Below are 17,812 nucleotides of genomic sequence, written 5' to 3' on the forward strand. Positions count from 1 at the left end.
GGGTCACAGGAGTACAGAACGAACTAAACTCATGGGATCCACAGGAAAAGAACACCCAAACGTGTCTTGGCTGTACTCCTTCAAGACTATCCATGGTTCTTTTACTGTGGGTGGGTGGCACGGGTAGACTCGGCAACATAAACATATGTTGCTTCACACGTGTGCGCCGGCGCTCTGCTCCCATAGCCATTGGCGGATTACAGTTCCTTAAATTTCTGTATTAAACATTGTAAATATTATTTGTATGCTTTGATATTCTATATAGAATATCACTCTATCTAATCACATACACTCAGTTCTCCGCTGCATAAGAAGCTCAGAAAACTGGGGGAGGAGACACAGCTGCACACTGGTCTTCCCAGTGAATAGCTGTGGAGTAGGAGTGTTGGCAGGGCAAGCCTGATCAATAGAGGAGAGCGGGCTGAGTTCCCAGCACAGCCAGTAAACTGACCACGCTGTGCTCTCGTGCCTAATGTGGTTAACTTTTAATAGAAAAGCAGGACGACTGGCAGGAACACCAGGGATTTCATGCAAAGGTAGCAATACAAAGAACAGGATACTTTTTCATACATGTACATGTTGCAGCAGGCACGTACCAAGAATATAAATTGCTGGGTTCACATAATCTTTATTTGGGAAATGCTGAATACATCTTGAAACTTGCACTAAATCAAAAATTGCACAAATTTTTTTTTACCACCCCTCCCTCCCATCCTCCGCTAACCTATGCCGATATTTCCCCTTACCTGGTGCACTCAGAAATACTCGCAGCAATAGCATCCCAAGGCCATTGGACCCCTACTGTTTCCCTGTTTTGATCCTGCAATGATCTGAAAGAGGTCGGTGAGAGCGGGTAAGGCTTTATTCCAGAGAGGGGCTTTTAGAAGTTCCTCAGCCGCAAAGGATATAATCTTCTTTATATGCAACAAATGCATTGGCAGACCTGAAATGTTACACACATGGCAAAGTATAATAATGGAAAAGTAGCAGTGACATTACTGGGCTGCACATAGTTTAGGCATAGAGCAGAGCTGTGGTTGGGACTTGTAGGTCCACCCACTACTGGCTGCCGGCAGAAGCCTTTATGAAGGGGTGGATACAAGACCATTCATCCTGCACATGGAGAGCACAGCAGTGACTGGTCTTTATTACAAGAAATTCCTGCACAGAAGCAAAGTTTAGGAGCCAAACCTGGGGGAAATGTAAAAAAGAATAGAAAGGTTCAAATAAGAATACACATTCTCTGTACAAACACATCTTAAAAGAAATTATGCCGTTGTTTGTTAGGCTTTTAGGCTCAGTTCACACTTGTATGATCCAGCGTGATTCCAGTGCAGGTTCCAGTGCAGGTTCTCGTATCGCGCCTGAATCGTCAACGGTTCACACTGCCCTCTGCAAACTGCTGCAGGTGTCAATATAAAGTTAATGACACCCCCCCCCCCCCCCCCAGATCGGTTTGCAGATCGCAGTGCCTACCGTGAAATGGTGCAGGAATCGGATCGCATGGGTGAGCACCCATGCGATCCGATTCCAGTGCAGGTAAAAAAAAAAAAACTTGTCCTGCACCATTTTGATGCGAATGCTGTGTGACTTCAGCCATACAAACTGGCTGAATTTGCAATACGTTGTGAACCACATGCAATGTCTGGCATTGCACAGGTGTGAATTGAGCCTTAAAGTGGTTGTATACCGCTAGACTTTTTTTTTTTTTTTTTTTTTTATAACCCCGTAGGGTAAAGTCATAATGTGCTAGTATGCATTGCATTCTAGCACATTATGTTAAACTTGCCTTAAAACAAAGCCCTCCCGTGCCGAGAAGTCGGTGCTGCAGGCACTCCCATCTTGCTTCCAGGTTCGCAGACTCCGGAGCTGCGACTGGCCCAAGCCTTGATGACGTCCCTCCCGCTCACGGCACAGGGTTCTAGGGTTCTGAAGGAAAGACATGGCTGGCCGTTCCTTTAGAGCGCACGTGCCACTGATGTCATTGGCTGTATGTAATGTAAATATCTCCTAAACAGTGCATGTTTAGGATATATTTGCACTACCTATAGGTAAGCCTAGAATAAGGCTTACCTAATGGGTAGAAGTCAGCAAAGGAAGTTTTCTTCCTCTTTAAATATCTGGAATAGGAAGGTGGACAGAACCTTATTTAGCAGTTTTTGGAAAGGTGGGGGAGGTTTGCAGATCGTTTACTTTCGCTTATCTGTCTGACTAGTGATTGCAACCTAATTGCTTCACAAATAGAGCAGAAAAATTAATTACCTGTGACTGGAAGGACTGATGAATAGTCTTATCGCCACAAGACTTTCAGTAAAGTCCTTAACTCCCAAAAGCTTCTGGTTACTTCAGGGTTTGTTATGTTTGCATGTTCCCCTCTTATTTTTTCATTTCACATTGAAGTCTTGTTGATTTAAAAACCAAAACGGACCATTTAGGCAGTTTTATATAGAGAAGAGGAGTAATGTTATAAGAGCTTTAAATGTGTTTACATGATGATTAGAACTCCCTTAGGAGAAGCCTGGGGAAGTTTACAAGTTGTCTATTGACAAGGTGTTACATTTAATGGCTGAAAAGTGTATTATCCAGATATGGCCATGGATTGGCTGCACCGAAGTTTAATGGAGGCAATTCCGCATATCGTTTTACAATGTGATCGTGTAAATTTGTATGCAGATGTGAGTCAGATAGTGGGGCAAAAAGTTTTTTTTAAGCAAGAAAAGCTGCTAGAAAGTAGAATTTATTCTATATGAAGAATGTTGTCATGTTACCTCAATATAGTAATAAATGCCCCCCATTTTAAACCACACCTGGGCATGCTTGAGTTAAGATGATGTTACTATCGATTATCCTGCCGCTGGCATAAATTCACCAGCCACAGGATTGATGGGGTGTCAACTTTTTTTTTTTTTTTTTTTTGTTCTCTTTCTAACTCTTGCTCGCTCCCTCTCCCTCTCCCTCTCCCCCTTCCCCTTCCTCTTCCTCTTCCTCTTCCCCTTCCCCCTTCCTCTTCCTCTTCCTCCTCCTTCCTCTTCCTCCTCCTCCTCCTTCCTCTCTCTCTCGCTCTCGGTTCACACAGCTCCCTCAGCAGAAAGTTGGTGACTGTCACTGGCTCTCTGCGCTGCTCCCCTCCCGCTCACTGGAGCGCCAAGCTTTGGAGTGGCCAGCTCAGACTCTCAGCAGCTCGCTGAGAGGCTGAGCCAGGTGCCAGTTCTGACTTCAAGCCTGGACCGGCTATGTGATTATCAGCTGAAAATGGTTCACAGGAGCACAGAACGAACTGCACTCCTGTGATCCACAGGAGAAGTACAGCCAAACAAGCTTTGACTGTACTTTTGACTGCCAAAGCCAGCCAAGGAGTTACACGTACAATTCAGGTAAGTGTTCCCTATGCATCTTGTTGGTATATTATCCCCAGCAACAGGCTTGTGGCTGTGACATCAGCCTTAGTTGGCCAAGGCTAGAAGTAGTGGTCTAAAGTCCATTCCATTGATATATATAATATAGCGTATATGTATGTGAAACCTGGGGCCCATGTTCTATTCTGGACTATGTATACATTTGGACCAAACCCCCTGCTTCTCTGCCCTTGTTGATTGCTACGATGTAACAGCTAGGAGACATACCATGCTTCCTCCTGACTTATGCAGATGGGGACAAGGACTGATTTATGTTGGACAATTAAAATCTTGCTATATACTGTGTGTGTTAAAAAAAAAAAAAAAAATCTATATATTTTTTTTTCTCACACACAGTTGGAGTACTAATCTGAAGTATAAATGCACATTCATTAACATGACTGTTATCTAGTGAACAGAGGTAACATTTCATGTACAGTGGAACCTTCGGTTACGAGCATAATCCATTCCAGGAGAATGCTTGTAATCCAAAGCACTCGTATATCAAAGCTAGTTTCCCTGTAGAAGTCAATGGAAACTAAGATAATTTGTTCCACATTGCATCTATTGCATGCAATAGCGCATGTGACCAGAGTTATGTGGTTGCTGGAGAGACTTGGAGACCGCTCAGAAATGGCGTATTTCTGAACGGCTCCGTACCTCTGGCCAAATGCAGTACTGCAGAGGCTTGAATCCTGCTCGTTTTGTGAGAAAACACTCGCAAACAGTCAAGTTTTTTTTATTTAATTTTTATTTTTATTTTTTTAATGGTGTGTTGCAAAATGCTCGCTAACGGAGTTGCTCACAATCTGAGGTTCCACTGTATAGAGTAAAGTGACACCAGTCACCAAAAGCATGGTCACGGTCTACATTGTGACCTTACCAGCATGGTCGTGGTGTGTGTGGGTTGTTTTTCTTTTCTGTTGCCATGTTGTTGCTTTATTTGTTACTGGCAGCACTAGTATTGCTGAAGTACATGCATGCCAATCACTTTTGGGTGATTTCAGGAGTAAAGCCGCAAAACTTGAGACTTTCTTTGAAATTATACTTTGTAGTATGGGTGCGGAGGTTCCTGAAAGGTCAGGATCCTCAGGGGTGAGTTCCTATTCCTCGAAGCTCTGTACCAAACACTCATTATCTAGCAGACATAATTTCCTAAATGGATCCAGCATTAATATAGCAGTTGGAAGAACACGAACCAGGGCCTGGCAATCTTGGCAGCAACTCCTCTTCCATAGGATCCATGATGTTGCCCTTTGGAGGAGTAGCAATGTCAATCTGAACTTTGCATGGATAGGCTGGGTCCCTCTTTCCCTGATGAATTTTGCAGAACTTGGCATGGACAGACGTCAACACGTGGGTAGAGGTCTTGCACTTTTTTCTTTTATTTATTTTTTGCACTTCCCAGCTATATGCGCATATGGTTTCCTTGTTTACTTTTTCTGTGTACATGTCTTGCTCCAACATCTACGCATGCATACTTTAAATATGCGATTATCATCTAACACTAATACAGCCTGCACATGTATACTGTTGGATAGATGCCCATAGTGCAGATTTTTATAGATCTATGAAGTATTTGGATTGAGCTGGTTTTACTTTGTAGATGGATATCAACTCACCTAAGACTCCATGTTGAAGGATGAGATGATGTTGCAGTGTCTGTGGCCTTACCATGGGGCACCTATAATAGATATTTTAAACCTGGCCCACACTTGTTTTTTTTTTTTTTTTTCTCTCTTCCTTGAAGTAGCTGATGCCACTTGGTGGTGTTAATCTAGTTGTTTGGTGAACATGCTCCCATACTACCATTTACCAGATGACAATGAACATTCAACTTGCAGTTTCCTGAAATCTGCAGCAATTATTTTTTATGAAACCTGTTCATTATCTTCCCTGCATGTAACCCATCCAGCATATGGAACTTAGTCAGTCATATCAGTCTGTGGTGTTGTATAAATCTGAAATGGCTTATTTAAGCAAGTTGTGCGGCGTAAAGCTTCCTCTAGAAGTTTTGACTCCATTTGTAAGGGTTGTATTACCTTTTGGTTATCTCAGTAGAAATCTGTGAAAAAGATGAGGAGGTCTGATAAACCCCAGAATTGTACTGAACACAGTGTGGGTGGGGGGGGGGGGGGGGGGATTTAAAAAAAAAGTTCTCACTCTGGCTGTGCTCCAGTTTAGGCAAAGTTAATGGCCGTTAAGTATTAACTTTCCATACTGTGGGGGGAGGCGGGCAAATTATAAGCTGTTTGCTTAGGGCAATAACACCAGTTGGGATAAAACATGTGTCCATCTTAAGTGCGACACACCTTTTCCCCAAAATGTGCAAGTTGGTAACGGGGATGGTCTATTCTCAAGTCTGTGGTGGCAGCCAAGTAAGGTGAAAGAACACAGCCAGCTCAAGTCACAATTTGACGTAAAGCAGGAACGTTAGATGGAATGCAGTGTTATAACATGCACTCTAGCAGAATCTGCAAAATACTCTTAATGGGCCCTGTTGTAAGTGGTTGCAGTGCCAGGTCAAGGTTATTTGGCACCCAGGATGAAGATGGCATGCTGTGCCCTTCATTCCACCCTAACAGGAGTTTGACTAGCATGAGGTCCTGCATTAAAATGAGGCTGCAGTCTACTGTGATGTATAAAAAATTGCACCAGCGTTGGTTGTGCGACAGAAAATGTCCCTACATTAGTGGTGTCCCTAAAAGCACTTTTTTTTATAAATTTTTTACATCTTGTGGAAAGCCATGTGTGCATTTGCTGCTTACCTGGGGAAGAGAGGGCACCAGCATTCACTACAGGAAAAGGAGCTGCTACTTTTGATATTGTGCCAGATAGTACAGCATACCTTCAGACAGGTCGGGCAGTTGTGGCTTCAAAAGGGGGAACTAATCAATATTATGCAGGGTGGCCATGATGACCTGACTGGTCGGTGTATATTTTGCTGGGTTTTCGCAAACATTTTGAGGGGGGGGGTTGATTGGCCAATCCATTTCCGGTGCCAGCTTATTAAACTTTGAGAATGAAGGCTAGAAGCTGAATGGTTGGTTGCCATACACAACTGATCCAGGTTCTGTCTGATTTAGAAGTAAATTTCCATCACTCTGTTTCTGTTCAGTCATATGTTGGTTTTCTGACCAATGAAATTATGCAGTTAAGATAATACCTTGTGTCCCGTTTTTTTAAAACATATGGTCCCAGCTACTGTGCGTAAGTAAAGGGTTAACTGGTTTGTGATGTGGTGATCACTCTTCTGCTCTTGGTGCTTGGATTTCCCCACATAAGATGGGATCTGAGAGTGTAATGTAACAACGTGAGCTGTGTTCAATACTCCAAGCTTATAAACTATTCTCTAAAAGTCATAAGTGGGTCCCTGTTTTCATATATGGACTTGTAGGATCTGTGCATGGGGGAATCGCTAATATCTAAAGGCCTGATGGGACCTGCTGTTTTATTATGTTCATAATGATGCTGCTTCTCTAGCCATCAGTAGAACCTGCCTCCTGTATATTAGAGTCACGGAATTTATCTGGTCTTCACTAATGTTATGCTAGGATATTTGTGACGTTTTAAAATGAAAGTGTTGTCTGCATTGATGTAGAGTGCTTTATAATGGCACATTTTGGCTCTTTGTATTTTTTATACTGCAAGATTTAAAATCTGCTTTTCTGTGGTGGTTGCTCATTTTTGTGTGCCACTATTTTTTTATTTTAATGTTATTTACTTTGAAATTCACACCAAATCACAGAATACATTGGAGCAGTCTTCCTCAACCTTTTTACTACTACAAAAATAAACTTCGGTTGTGGGAGACCCCTGCTTAAAACTGAGTGTAATTGGGAAGCGTGGCCCCTTATGGTGGCACTCAGTGGGAAGGAGGGTGCCCCTTTATGTTGGTGTCATAACCCTGTCTCTACAAGGCACCATCAAATGGGAGGTAAATGTGCCACAGATCTCCTAGAATCCTCTGGAGGAACCCTAGTTGAGAATAGCTGCCTAGCGAGATGCTTTCTTACTCCCCTAGAATGGCTTCATGGGTTAGCTTAAAGTGATGCTAAAGTCATAGGTTGTTGGTTTCTAACTTAAAAAAAAAAAAAAAAAAAAAGAAAAAGTTATACTTTCCTGCCCTGCATGTGGGTTTTGCACAGAGCAGCCCAGATCCTCCTCTTCTCGGGTGCCTCTTCTGCACTCCTGGCCCCTTCCTCCTGTTGCAGGGCCCCACAGCACAAACGGCTTGCTATGGGGGCAACTGAGCCAAGCTGCACCTCCGTGCATCCATTTAGACACAGCTGTGTCCTGGCCATTGGCTGACTGAGTTTGACCTCAGCGGGAGCCAATGGCGTGACACGCTGTCTCAGCCAATGAGGGAAGTCCAGGCAGCCAAGACACTGGGGAGTGACGGATGTGTAAGCACAGACAACAGGCCCTAACCTCGTTCCCAATGGATTGATTTCTGTCCTTCAAGAACCGTCCTCAGATTGACAGCGAAGGGAAATTTCCTTATTAGTAATAAAAAGCCTGAAAGATTTTAACCCTTCTCTGTTCTATGTCAAACCAGAAATCGTTTTGGCTGGAATCCTGCGTTTATAAACCTGCCACATAAATGGGAATTTGTTGAATGTGTATGATTGGGCAGTTACTAAGAAAATTGTATAAGCATTCAATGATGGTAAAACCTTAATTTCTGTTGCAATATATACGTTTTTTTGTGCAGCAACACATGGCATGCAAATGCTACACAGAAGAAGCCATAAAGCTAAAGCAGCCAATGTATGCAGAACTACAGATGGCCTATTGCATAGTTCATGATATTTGCAAAACATGTCTGAATGTGTCTGCCAGAAGTGACATCCTATCCTGGTTCACATCCGATAAGCAGAGAACCTGGTAAAATGTTCTGCCTGCTATCCTCTAGACTTGGGTGGCTACCTCCTGTGTGTTTATTTTTTCCCCCCTAACAGACAGGCTATTATGGTGAAATGCTAACAGAAAAACTGGTGACTTGGGGCCCATTCACACCTATGCATGCACACATTTTGGTCATTGTTTAAAAAAAAAAAAAAAAAAAAATTCATATCATTGTGAAGAGTTGATGTGGATTGTCTGCACTTTAATGCATCTGTGAACATTCTAGGACCTAGTGATGCGTTGTCATGCATCTTCCACTGTCAAGTGAAAGCACATAAAAAAAATACATGTACTGAAAGTGACTTCAGCCTAAGAATTTAGCCTAATTGACTATTTTGGGCCTCCTTCCCATGGGCAATTACTGGCATACACCAAACTTCAGCCGTAGGAATCAGATTCTTGCAGCTGAGATGACTTCTGTATGAGAACAGTAACGGCAGCTTAGTGTGTACAGAGTAATAATCTACGAGGAGCTGTCGCCGTTCATGTATCTGCACACCCAGCAGTTACTTGTAGATGGGAATGGATGAGTAACCTTGCATGCTGACAGTTGCGTCCAGGCTGGGACATCTGTCCCTTAACACTGGTAAATGCTGGATACGTGTGGATCCATGCGAACAGAGACCACCATTACTCCCTACAGGCTGAGCGGCATTCACAGTTTGTCTCCTGTCATCTCGGCTTCAAGAATCCAGTGTATACCTGTAATATCCCCATACAATTTTTACTATGTGTTTTTTAGAATTTATTTAGAAATTAATAAGTATTTAGTATGAGGGCTTTCCTGATTGGATGCAAATTCTTTAGATGGGATGGGTAGGTCTTCACATTATATAGTTTTGGTAAATTTAAGGTGTTTGTACAATCAAATTGTATAATGGCCACCTTTTAAAACCGGTGCCAAAATGTTCCTTCTATTACGTTTTATTAACCAGAAACCTAGAACTGTGAAATTTGGGGGGAAGGGTTTTAAATGATCAAAAAGCGCCTAACTAACCCAATCTTAGAACAGAAAATCTCATTCTATCAGATAACCCAATAAGGGGGTTACTCCTCATCAGGACAGTGGGCAGAGCCATGCAGTATATCTGCACATGCTGACCTGCTGGTGTATAGTACAGATGCAGCCTATTCAAAAGTCGTTTGTACAAAAGTTGTGCATACAGCATCAGTACAATGCATGGAAGCAATGGCCTTGTACATGAGTATGGGGAAATAAAATGGGCTATTATCATATGCCTGTACGCTGTTCTTGTGTGTACAATGGTACAGCCAAATAAACCAGTACCGCACAATTTTTTTTACATCAGTGACGTGCTATACACTGCAGCTGGGCTGCCTGAGTGGGGGAACTGGTTGGGCTCAGCCGGGCTGTTGCCAAGAGCCCTTGTGATGGGTGGATGGAATTTATCCCTGAGGGTGTGAAAGTTGTTTGTTTTTTATTTGAATTTTTTTATGTGTGACCCGGAGAAATATGTAGTACCGCTCAAATCTGGAGGTGTAGATACTTCTCCGCTGGTCCTTGGACTAAGGGAGCAGGCGTCTAGATACTCTAATCCAGGGATGTTGGCATAAAGGGAATAGGACACCACTCAACCAACCCAATGCTTGTCGACGTGTATAGCCTCAGCCAGTACTGCTCCACTGGCCTCACTCACTGACGCGTTTCGTCTATGACCAAGCCCTGGTGGGCAGGGCCAAATGCATCAAAGGGCTTAGAGTGGTGCAGCGCTGGCTGATTCTATACACTTCCAATGAGCATTGGGTCAGTTGAGCTGTATCTTAAGGTGTGTGCTTTTAAGTCTAAAATAAATGACCAGTTCGCTGTAAAGATCTTCCCTACACTAGTGACAATTTGTAAAGTTGCTATACCTTTTTAAACCCAGTGCATTTCCATAATTCCAAGATTCTGTGGTAGAAAAGAATTCTAGTTTTTAGGATCCACATCCCTCTAATAGGCACATGTAAACAAAAAATAAATAAATTGGCATTTAGACATACTGTGTTTTTTTTACTCCATTGCAATGAACATTGCTAAAATATAATTATATTTAGTGATTTCAGCAGCTCCTTATTTGGTAAACAATACACTGTTCTTTTTCTGAGACCTTTTATCATTGCATCTTAGGTTGGCTATCTTTAGTACTGCGTTGAAGAATTCATTGCGCAGATCTTTCAGATTCCCCAGGAGTAGGTTTTCTGATCAGGTGTGTGGAAGAACTGGCAGGAGAAATGAGCAGTGTATTTTATGTATAAATGCAGCATAGTTGGAAATGTCCATAGCAGTTACATATTTATTCTGATTGCGGATAAGATCACAGTTATGGGATGGCCGCATGCTGAGCCAAAACCTGAAATTATCTGCATAGACTGTTGTACAGCGCAGAAAGAACCGCTTAATGAAATACCACAAATAGAATTTTGTATTATGGCTTTGTATTCAATAGCATAGATTTATCTTCATACATGTTACTCAGAGAATTATTATTTATTCTTAAAGGTTTACCTTCTCTTTGCCTTCTGCAGGTTCAACTACAGATCAACACATCATCTAGCATCTCACGGGTTTTATGAATTTTTAAATTGGTTTGACGAGCGAGCATGGTATCCATTGGGAAGAATAGTAGGTGGGACGGTAAGTACCTCAATTGTATAATTGTGTTAAAAAAAAAACTTTAATCGCAAACTCTTGGAAACACTTCTCCATGATAGACTTTGCATCTTGGTAACAGTGGCGATGTACAATAGGTACCATAAAGTGTCTCCTGTTTCTTTAAATCGGTGTTGCGCCCAGAAAAAATAAAAGCCAGCAGCTACACATACTGCAGCTGCTGGCTTTTAACAATAGGACTCTTGCCTATCCTGAAGTCCAGTGATGTCAGCACCGCAGCTGATGTTTTCATCAGCTGTCTGGTTCTGCCACCACCATCCCTGGTAAGGGAACCCGGCAGTGTAGCCTTGCGGTTTCACGCATGAGGCCCCGGTCCTCTCTCCTCCTGGCCCAGTAATGGAGAGAGGAGGGAGGGAACCCTGTGGTGATGTCACGGGCCGTGGCCCGGACTCCCGGGAGTGGGAACAGGATACCTGTCAGACTGGTATCCTGTCCCCCCTCCCCCCCGAAAGGTGCCAATTGTGGCACCAGGAGAGGAGACAATTGAGTGGAAGTTCCACTTTTGGGTGGCACTCCGCTTTAACCACTTGAAGACCAGACCTTTTCTGGCAAGTCCATATTTGCATGGAGTTTGGCCGGCCTACAACAGTAGTGCTCAGTCTAGTCTTAGTACTAATGGCACTCTATGTAGTAGGAAGTGGGAAGAGTCACCAGAATACAATGAAGTGACATTTTGGAGTATCTCAGGAGTGTGCCTCACTCCTGAAGTACCAAGTTTTTGGCACCAGTGGCACATCTAGAATGGGCTATGCAGGCAACATACAAAGTAGTACAAATATTCTTCAGCACACTGTAAAGTGTGGTTCTGAGCTCTAAATTATTCTCAACTATGGGACATACTGTATATTGCTAAGCAAGCATTTGTGCTGTCTAGCTGGAGAAAGTACTTGGGGATTTTGTATTGCACATTTGCATCCAACTGTGTTAAAATGTTAAACCCCAGCATCCCTTTAAATAGGTGTTCATGCCCGGGGGAGGGATGGACTGAATACAGAGCTGCTTTTTATTGGCTGGGGTGGAGAGATGGGTGGATGACATCACAATTTTCACCTCTGCCAATTAGAGGAACTCTTGTGTTCTTTAATAAAATAAAAGGCTTTTTTCCACTCCTATGCAGAGTTCTCAGATGAAGCCACAAAGCTGTCAAAAAAAGACAGGCAGTCTGCCAAGTTTCACAACATTCCTCAGCTGCTGAGCTTACTATAAACCTATAAAACATTTTGTTCTTTAGAGCAAAGGAATAAACTTCGGTCTGTAAATGACTTAAAAACAACCTTTTTCTGACACTTGGTTTTAAGTTAAAATCATTATTTTTTCGCTAGAAGGTACTTGGAACCCCTAAACATTAAAAATCTATTTTTAGCAGAGACCCTGTAGAATAAAACAGTGGTAGTTGCCATATTTTATGTATTTGTGCAGTGGTCTGTCAGATGCATTTTTTGGGGAAAAAATACACTTTACTGAATCTTAAACCTAAACCGTAAAGTTAGCTCAATTTACTATTATTACTATTATTATTTATTATTTTATTTTTTTGTTTAATGTGAAAGATGTTGCGCCCTGAGAATCGTGATCTTTATTCCAAGCAAAAAAAAGATTCTAATTTTTCCCAGAATCGGTCAGCTTTAATGTGAATGGTTGAGCAGCACAAAGTTCCAATGCCTCTACCAGAACACAGCACTTAATGCCCTATGTATCTGATGCTGTACACCTTTTTTATACAGCCCTCCATGTGGACACACTTGTTAGTGAAGCAAATGTTTAATTTGGTTTATCTTGGTCCAAACAAACTACGGTATTTAAAACAAGAAACCTGGAGTTGGAGAATAAGCATTATTGCTACCTGGGGCAGATCACCACATTATGCAGACAATGCATTGTGGAGATATCGGGGGTCTAGTAGAAAAGGATTAGAACCCCTTTCTGCTGCTTGTAAAAGTAATCCAGCAGATGTTTAGCCACTAGGATTACTTTTAAGGCAAAGGGAATCTCTAGACAACAAAAATGATACTGGGATCATGGTTGTAGCCTCAACCATGATCCTGATATATTCTTTCCAATATAGTTACATAGTTACATAGTTAGTCAGGTTGAAAAAAGACACAAGTCCATCCAGTTCAACCTTAAAAACAAATAAAATAAAAAATAATCGTACAATCCAAATACCCAATTTTATGCCCACAATTGATCCAGAGGAAGGCGAAAAAAAACCCCAGCAGAGCATGCTCCAATTTGCTACAGCAAGGGAAAAAAAATTCCTTCCTGATCCCCCAAGAGGCGATCGGACTTTCCCTGGATCAACTTTACCTATGTTAGTACCCAGTTATATTATGTACATTCAGGAAAGTATCCAGGCCTTTCTTAAAGCAATCTACTGAGCTGGCCAGAACCACCTCTGGCGGGAGTCTATTCCACATTTTCACAGCTCTGTGAAGAAACCTTTCCGTACTTGAAGATGAAATCTCTTTTCCTCTAGACGTAAAGAGTGCCCCCTTGTCCTCTGGGTTGACCGTATAGAGAACAACTCAACACCAAGTTCACTATATGGACCCCTAATATATTTGAACATGTTGATCATATCCCCCCTTATTCTCCTCTTCTCAAGAGTGAATAAATTCAGTTCCTCTAATCTTTCCTCATAGCTGAGTTCCTTCATGCCTCTTATCAGTTTGGTTGCCCTTCTCTGCACTTTCTCCAGTTCCCCCGATATCCTTTTTGAGAACTGGTGCCCAAAACTGAACTGCATATTCCAGGTGAGGTCTTACTAATGATTTGAACAGGGGCAAAATGATATCTCTCTCTCTGGAGTCCATACCTCTCAATACAAGAAAGGACTTTGCTCACTTTGGAAACAGCAGCTTGGCATTGCATGCTATTATTGAGCTTATGATCTACCCCCAGATTCTTCTCCACTATGGATCCCCCCAGTTGTACTCCCCTAGCATGTATGATGCATGCATATTCTTAGCCCCCAAGTGCATAACTTTACATTTATCAACATTAAACCTCATCTGCCACATAGTAGCCCAATTAGACAGTGTATTGAGGTTGGCTTGTAAATTGGAGACATCCTGTAAGGACGTTATTCCACTGCATATCTTGGTGTCATCTGCAAAGACAGAAATGTTACTTTTGATCCCAGACCCAATATCATTTTATAAAGATGTTAAAAAGTAAGGGTCCCAACACTGAACCTTGGGGTACACCACTGATAACCTTAGACCATTCAGAGTAAGAATCATTAATCACTACTCTCTGAATTCTGTCTTTTAGCCAATTTTCTATCCATTTACAAACTGATATTTCCAAACCTGTAGACTTTACCTTACACATGAGCCGTGTGTGGGGAACTGTATCGAACGCTTTTGCAAAATCCAAGTATACCACGTCCACCGCCACCCCTCTGTCCAAGGTTTTACTTGCCTCCTCATAAAAAGAAATCAGATTTGTCTGACAACTTCTGTCTTTCATGAATCCATGTTGTCTGTTGCTTAAAGTGTTTTTGTTCAGCAAGAACTCGTCGATGTGGTCTTTTATTAAAAGCTCCAGTATCTTCCCAGCTATAGAAGTTAAGCTAACAGGTCTATAGTTACTTGGTAAAGACTTTGATCCCTTTTTAAATACAGGCACCACGTTCGCCCTGCGCCAATCCAGTGGGATATGAGGCCGCATATATATGTACGGCGTTATCAAAGTGCTTAACTAGTTTTCATCCTCTGATGTCATATTGCACTGTTTGTCATAGCCCACCTGAGCCAGCTTCCTTCCCCCAGCTAGCACTCTATGTTCATCATCCACGCCACTTGTATTATGTACCATACCACTCCTCTCTGTACTCTGTTCTGTATGTAATCGGCTGCTTACAACTAATCGTAATGCATTTGTCATTAGGGCTGAAACAACTAATCCAGGGATATGCAATTAGTGGACCTCCAGCTGTTGCAGAACTACAAGTCCCATGAGGCATTGCAAGACTCTGACAGCCACAAGCATAACACGCAGAGGCATGATGGGACTTGTAGTTTTGCAACAGCTGGAGGTCCGCTAATTGCATATCCCTGAACTAATCGATTATTATTTTCATAATCCGCCAGTAACATAATGGGATTAAAAAAAAAGGCTAAAACGAGCCCTTTATAGTACAAAAAGAGAAAATAATCACTACTGTAAATATTTCACTGTTCTACAGTAAAAATAACCCCTTACAGTAGTGATTATCTGCTTTTTTTTTTTTTCTACTATCAAGGGCTCATTTTAGTTTTTGTTAACCCCATTATGTTACTAAACGTCTTAGACCTGGTTCACATCTACGCGTTTTATGGTGCTTTTTGCAGAAATGCACTACAGTTCATTTACATGGTTTCCTATGGGACCCGTTCACATCTGAAAGGGTCAGGGACTTTTAACGCTAAATGGTGCTTTATTGGTTCAATACACTTTAATGGAGAAGCTGCAGAAAAGCATGCAATGCGTTTTTGCAACAATTTGTGTTTTTTAATCTGCCCAAAAAAATGCAGATTGCAGTAGAATCACATGCGCAAAAATCAAAACGCACTGCATAAGGGAGGGGGGGGTGGCTATAATAGAGAGCTAAATTCGGATTCATGCATATAATTAAATGGACCTTCCAAGCAGCAGTACAGAAAATATCCATTAGGAAAAAAAAAATCTGAAACGGTGAAGCTGTTACATTAGTGCTCATGGGCATTCCATTCCATCCATGGAAGTATCTAAGGAAGGCAAAATAAATTTTTCGCTGCCTTCCACCTTTTTGTTTACTTTTTTGTTAAAGGTGAAGCTCACCTTTTTAAAAAATAAATGCACGTGTTTGCAGGTACCGGTAATCCTTTTTTTTTTTTTTTTTTTTTTTTTTTTTTTTTTTTTTTTTTTTTCCCCCTTTGATCCTGTAAAGATTTGCACCCACAATCAGCAGATCGTGGGTGTCATGCAGGATTCCTGAAGAGTTGTCAGCGTATCTGTCAAGGAGAGAGAATAGACTACCAAAGAACTCAACAGCGGCATGGTAGTGCATTTTGAACTACAAGCCGACGGCCGCATAAAAATGTCGGTACTTGTAGTTTCCCATTCACAGAGCACTGTGAACAAATGATGTGGCTACGCGGGCAGAGCAACGCTCGGCAACATTATTTTCAAACTGTGTCAACGGTCGGAAAATGTGCCCGCTTGTTGTTGTCACGGAGGGGGTTGATTTCTTTTCAATGTGCAGTACTATGAAATCTTAGTAATATCAATATAAATCGCCTAGCCTAATTAATGCAATAGATGAAATACCAAATTTAATTGTATGAATGGTACAATATGTGCTACTGTAGTTCAGTATAGGGGAGCTTGAAAGGGCTAATAACACTGCTTGGTATTTCAGTGTAACAAATACGCTGTTCACACTGATGCTAATTTGGATGCTGGTTTTACTCGCATGCAATTCGCAGGGCAGGAGTCTGACCGGCTCTCAATGGAGCCAGTTTACACCCCTCCGGGGTGGCCGCGGAGCGCACAGCAGAAGGGTCCTGTGCATCTTTGGCTCCATTTCAGGTCCGAATTCGGGAAAAAATTCAGATCCAAAATGGTGAACGAGGACGCACCGCACATAGTGTGAACACAGCCTTAAGAAGAACTTCAGCCATTCCTTCCCAACGCAGATACATTGTGCATGTCAATGAATTGCAACTCCACTGTCAGTTGGTTTAGCATTCGTGATGGATAGCCTACGTATGGATAAGCCAATGAGTAGGGAGTTGCAGTAATCAAAGCGAGAGATGACCAGGGAGCTAAGAGCTTTGTTGTGTCATTGGTTACAAAAAGATGTATTTTAGAGATGTTGAGGTGGCAAGATTCAGACAGTGATATGATGTGGGGCTTAAAGGAGAGTTCAGAGATCATGACTACACCTAGGACCTCGGAATGTGGGGATGGGCTGATAGTTGTAACGTCCTATTTTGACAGATCAGGGAAGGTGCATGTGGTGGAGGAAAATTACATTCGGTTTTGGATAGATTGAGTTTTAGGAAGTGGTGTGACATCCAGACTGATATATCGGTTAGTAAATTGGTGATATGTGAGAAGATTGAGGGAGTGAGCTGAGGTGTAGAGAAATAGATTTGGATGTTGTCAGCATTGAGATAGTCTCCCATGGCTTCAAATACCATCAGCTGGCCCAGTGAGGAGGTGTGGATTGAAAATAGAAGATGCCCAAGAACAGAACCTTGGGGCACCCCAGTGGAGAAAGGCAGAGAAGAGGAGGAAGTAGAGTTGTAAGTAATGCTAACTGTGCATTTGGCTGCATAGGAAGAGAACCAGCAAAGATTAAAGTCATGGAGACTAATGGTGGGGAGTTTTTGGAGGAGGGGGTGGGTAACCGTATCAAAGGCAGCAGAAAGGTCCAAGAGTACGAGTACAGAATAGTGTCCATTTGGTTTTGGTCATTTGTTAGTTTTAGGAGAGCAGTTTCTATAGAGTGTTCAGGACACAATCCAGACTGAAGGGGATATAGAGGGCTATTCTAAGCAAGGTGGTTACTCAGTTGCGTCTAGACCAGATGTTCAAGGAGTTTGGATAAAAAGGGGAGCAAGGAGATGGGGCGTAGGTTAAGATTGGTTGGGTCCAGTGAAGGCTTTTTTAGTATGGGGCCGACTAGTGTGTTTTTGAGAGTTGGGGAAGATGCGAGAGGAAGAGATTGAAGACGTGGGTTAGAGTGTAGAATAGTCAGAGGGTGAATGTAGGATTTATGAGGGAACAGGATCCAGAGGGCAGGTGGTCAGTTGGACATTAGCAAGTAGTTTAGCAACCTCGTCTATAGTGGTGGGGTTAAATGAGGGTA

At 42.2% G+C, this 17,812-nt stretch overlaps 1 protein-coding gene across 1 annotated transcript in view; it reads left to right on the forward strand.

Annotated features, from left to right (window-relative positions):
* Nucleotides 1-17,812, forward strand: part of STT3B (STT3 oligosaccharyltransferase complex catalytic subunit B) — a 218,910-nt gene that overhangs the window by 68,418 nt on the left and 132,680 nt on the right. Inside the window, exon 2 of the mRNA XM_077491460.1 lies at nt 10,830-10,938. Coding sequence (XP_077347586.1) covers nt 10,830-10,938 — 109 coding nt within the window. The remainder of the gene's footprint in view (nt 1-10,829; nt 10,939-17,812) is intronic.

Source organism: Lithobates pipiens, unplaced genomic scaffold (genome assembly GCF_037356315.1).
Source record: "Lithobates pipiens isolate NorthernLeopardFrog02 unplaced genomic scaffold, aLitPip1_a1.2 Scaffold_19, whole genome shotgun sequence".
Taxonomy (NCBI): domain Eukaryota; kingdom Metazoa; phylum Chordata; class Amphibia; order Anura; family Ranidae; genus Lithobates; species Lithobates pipiens.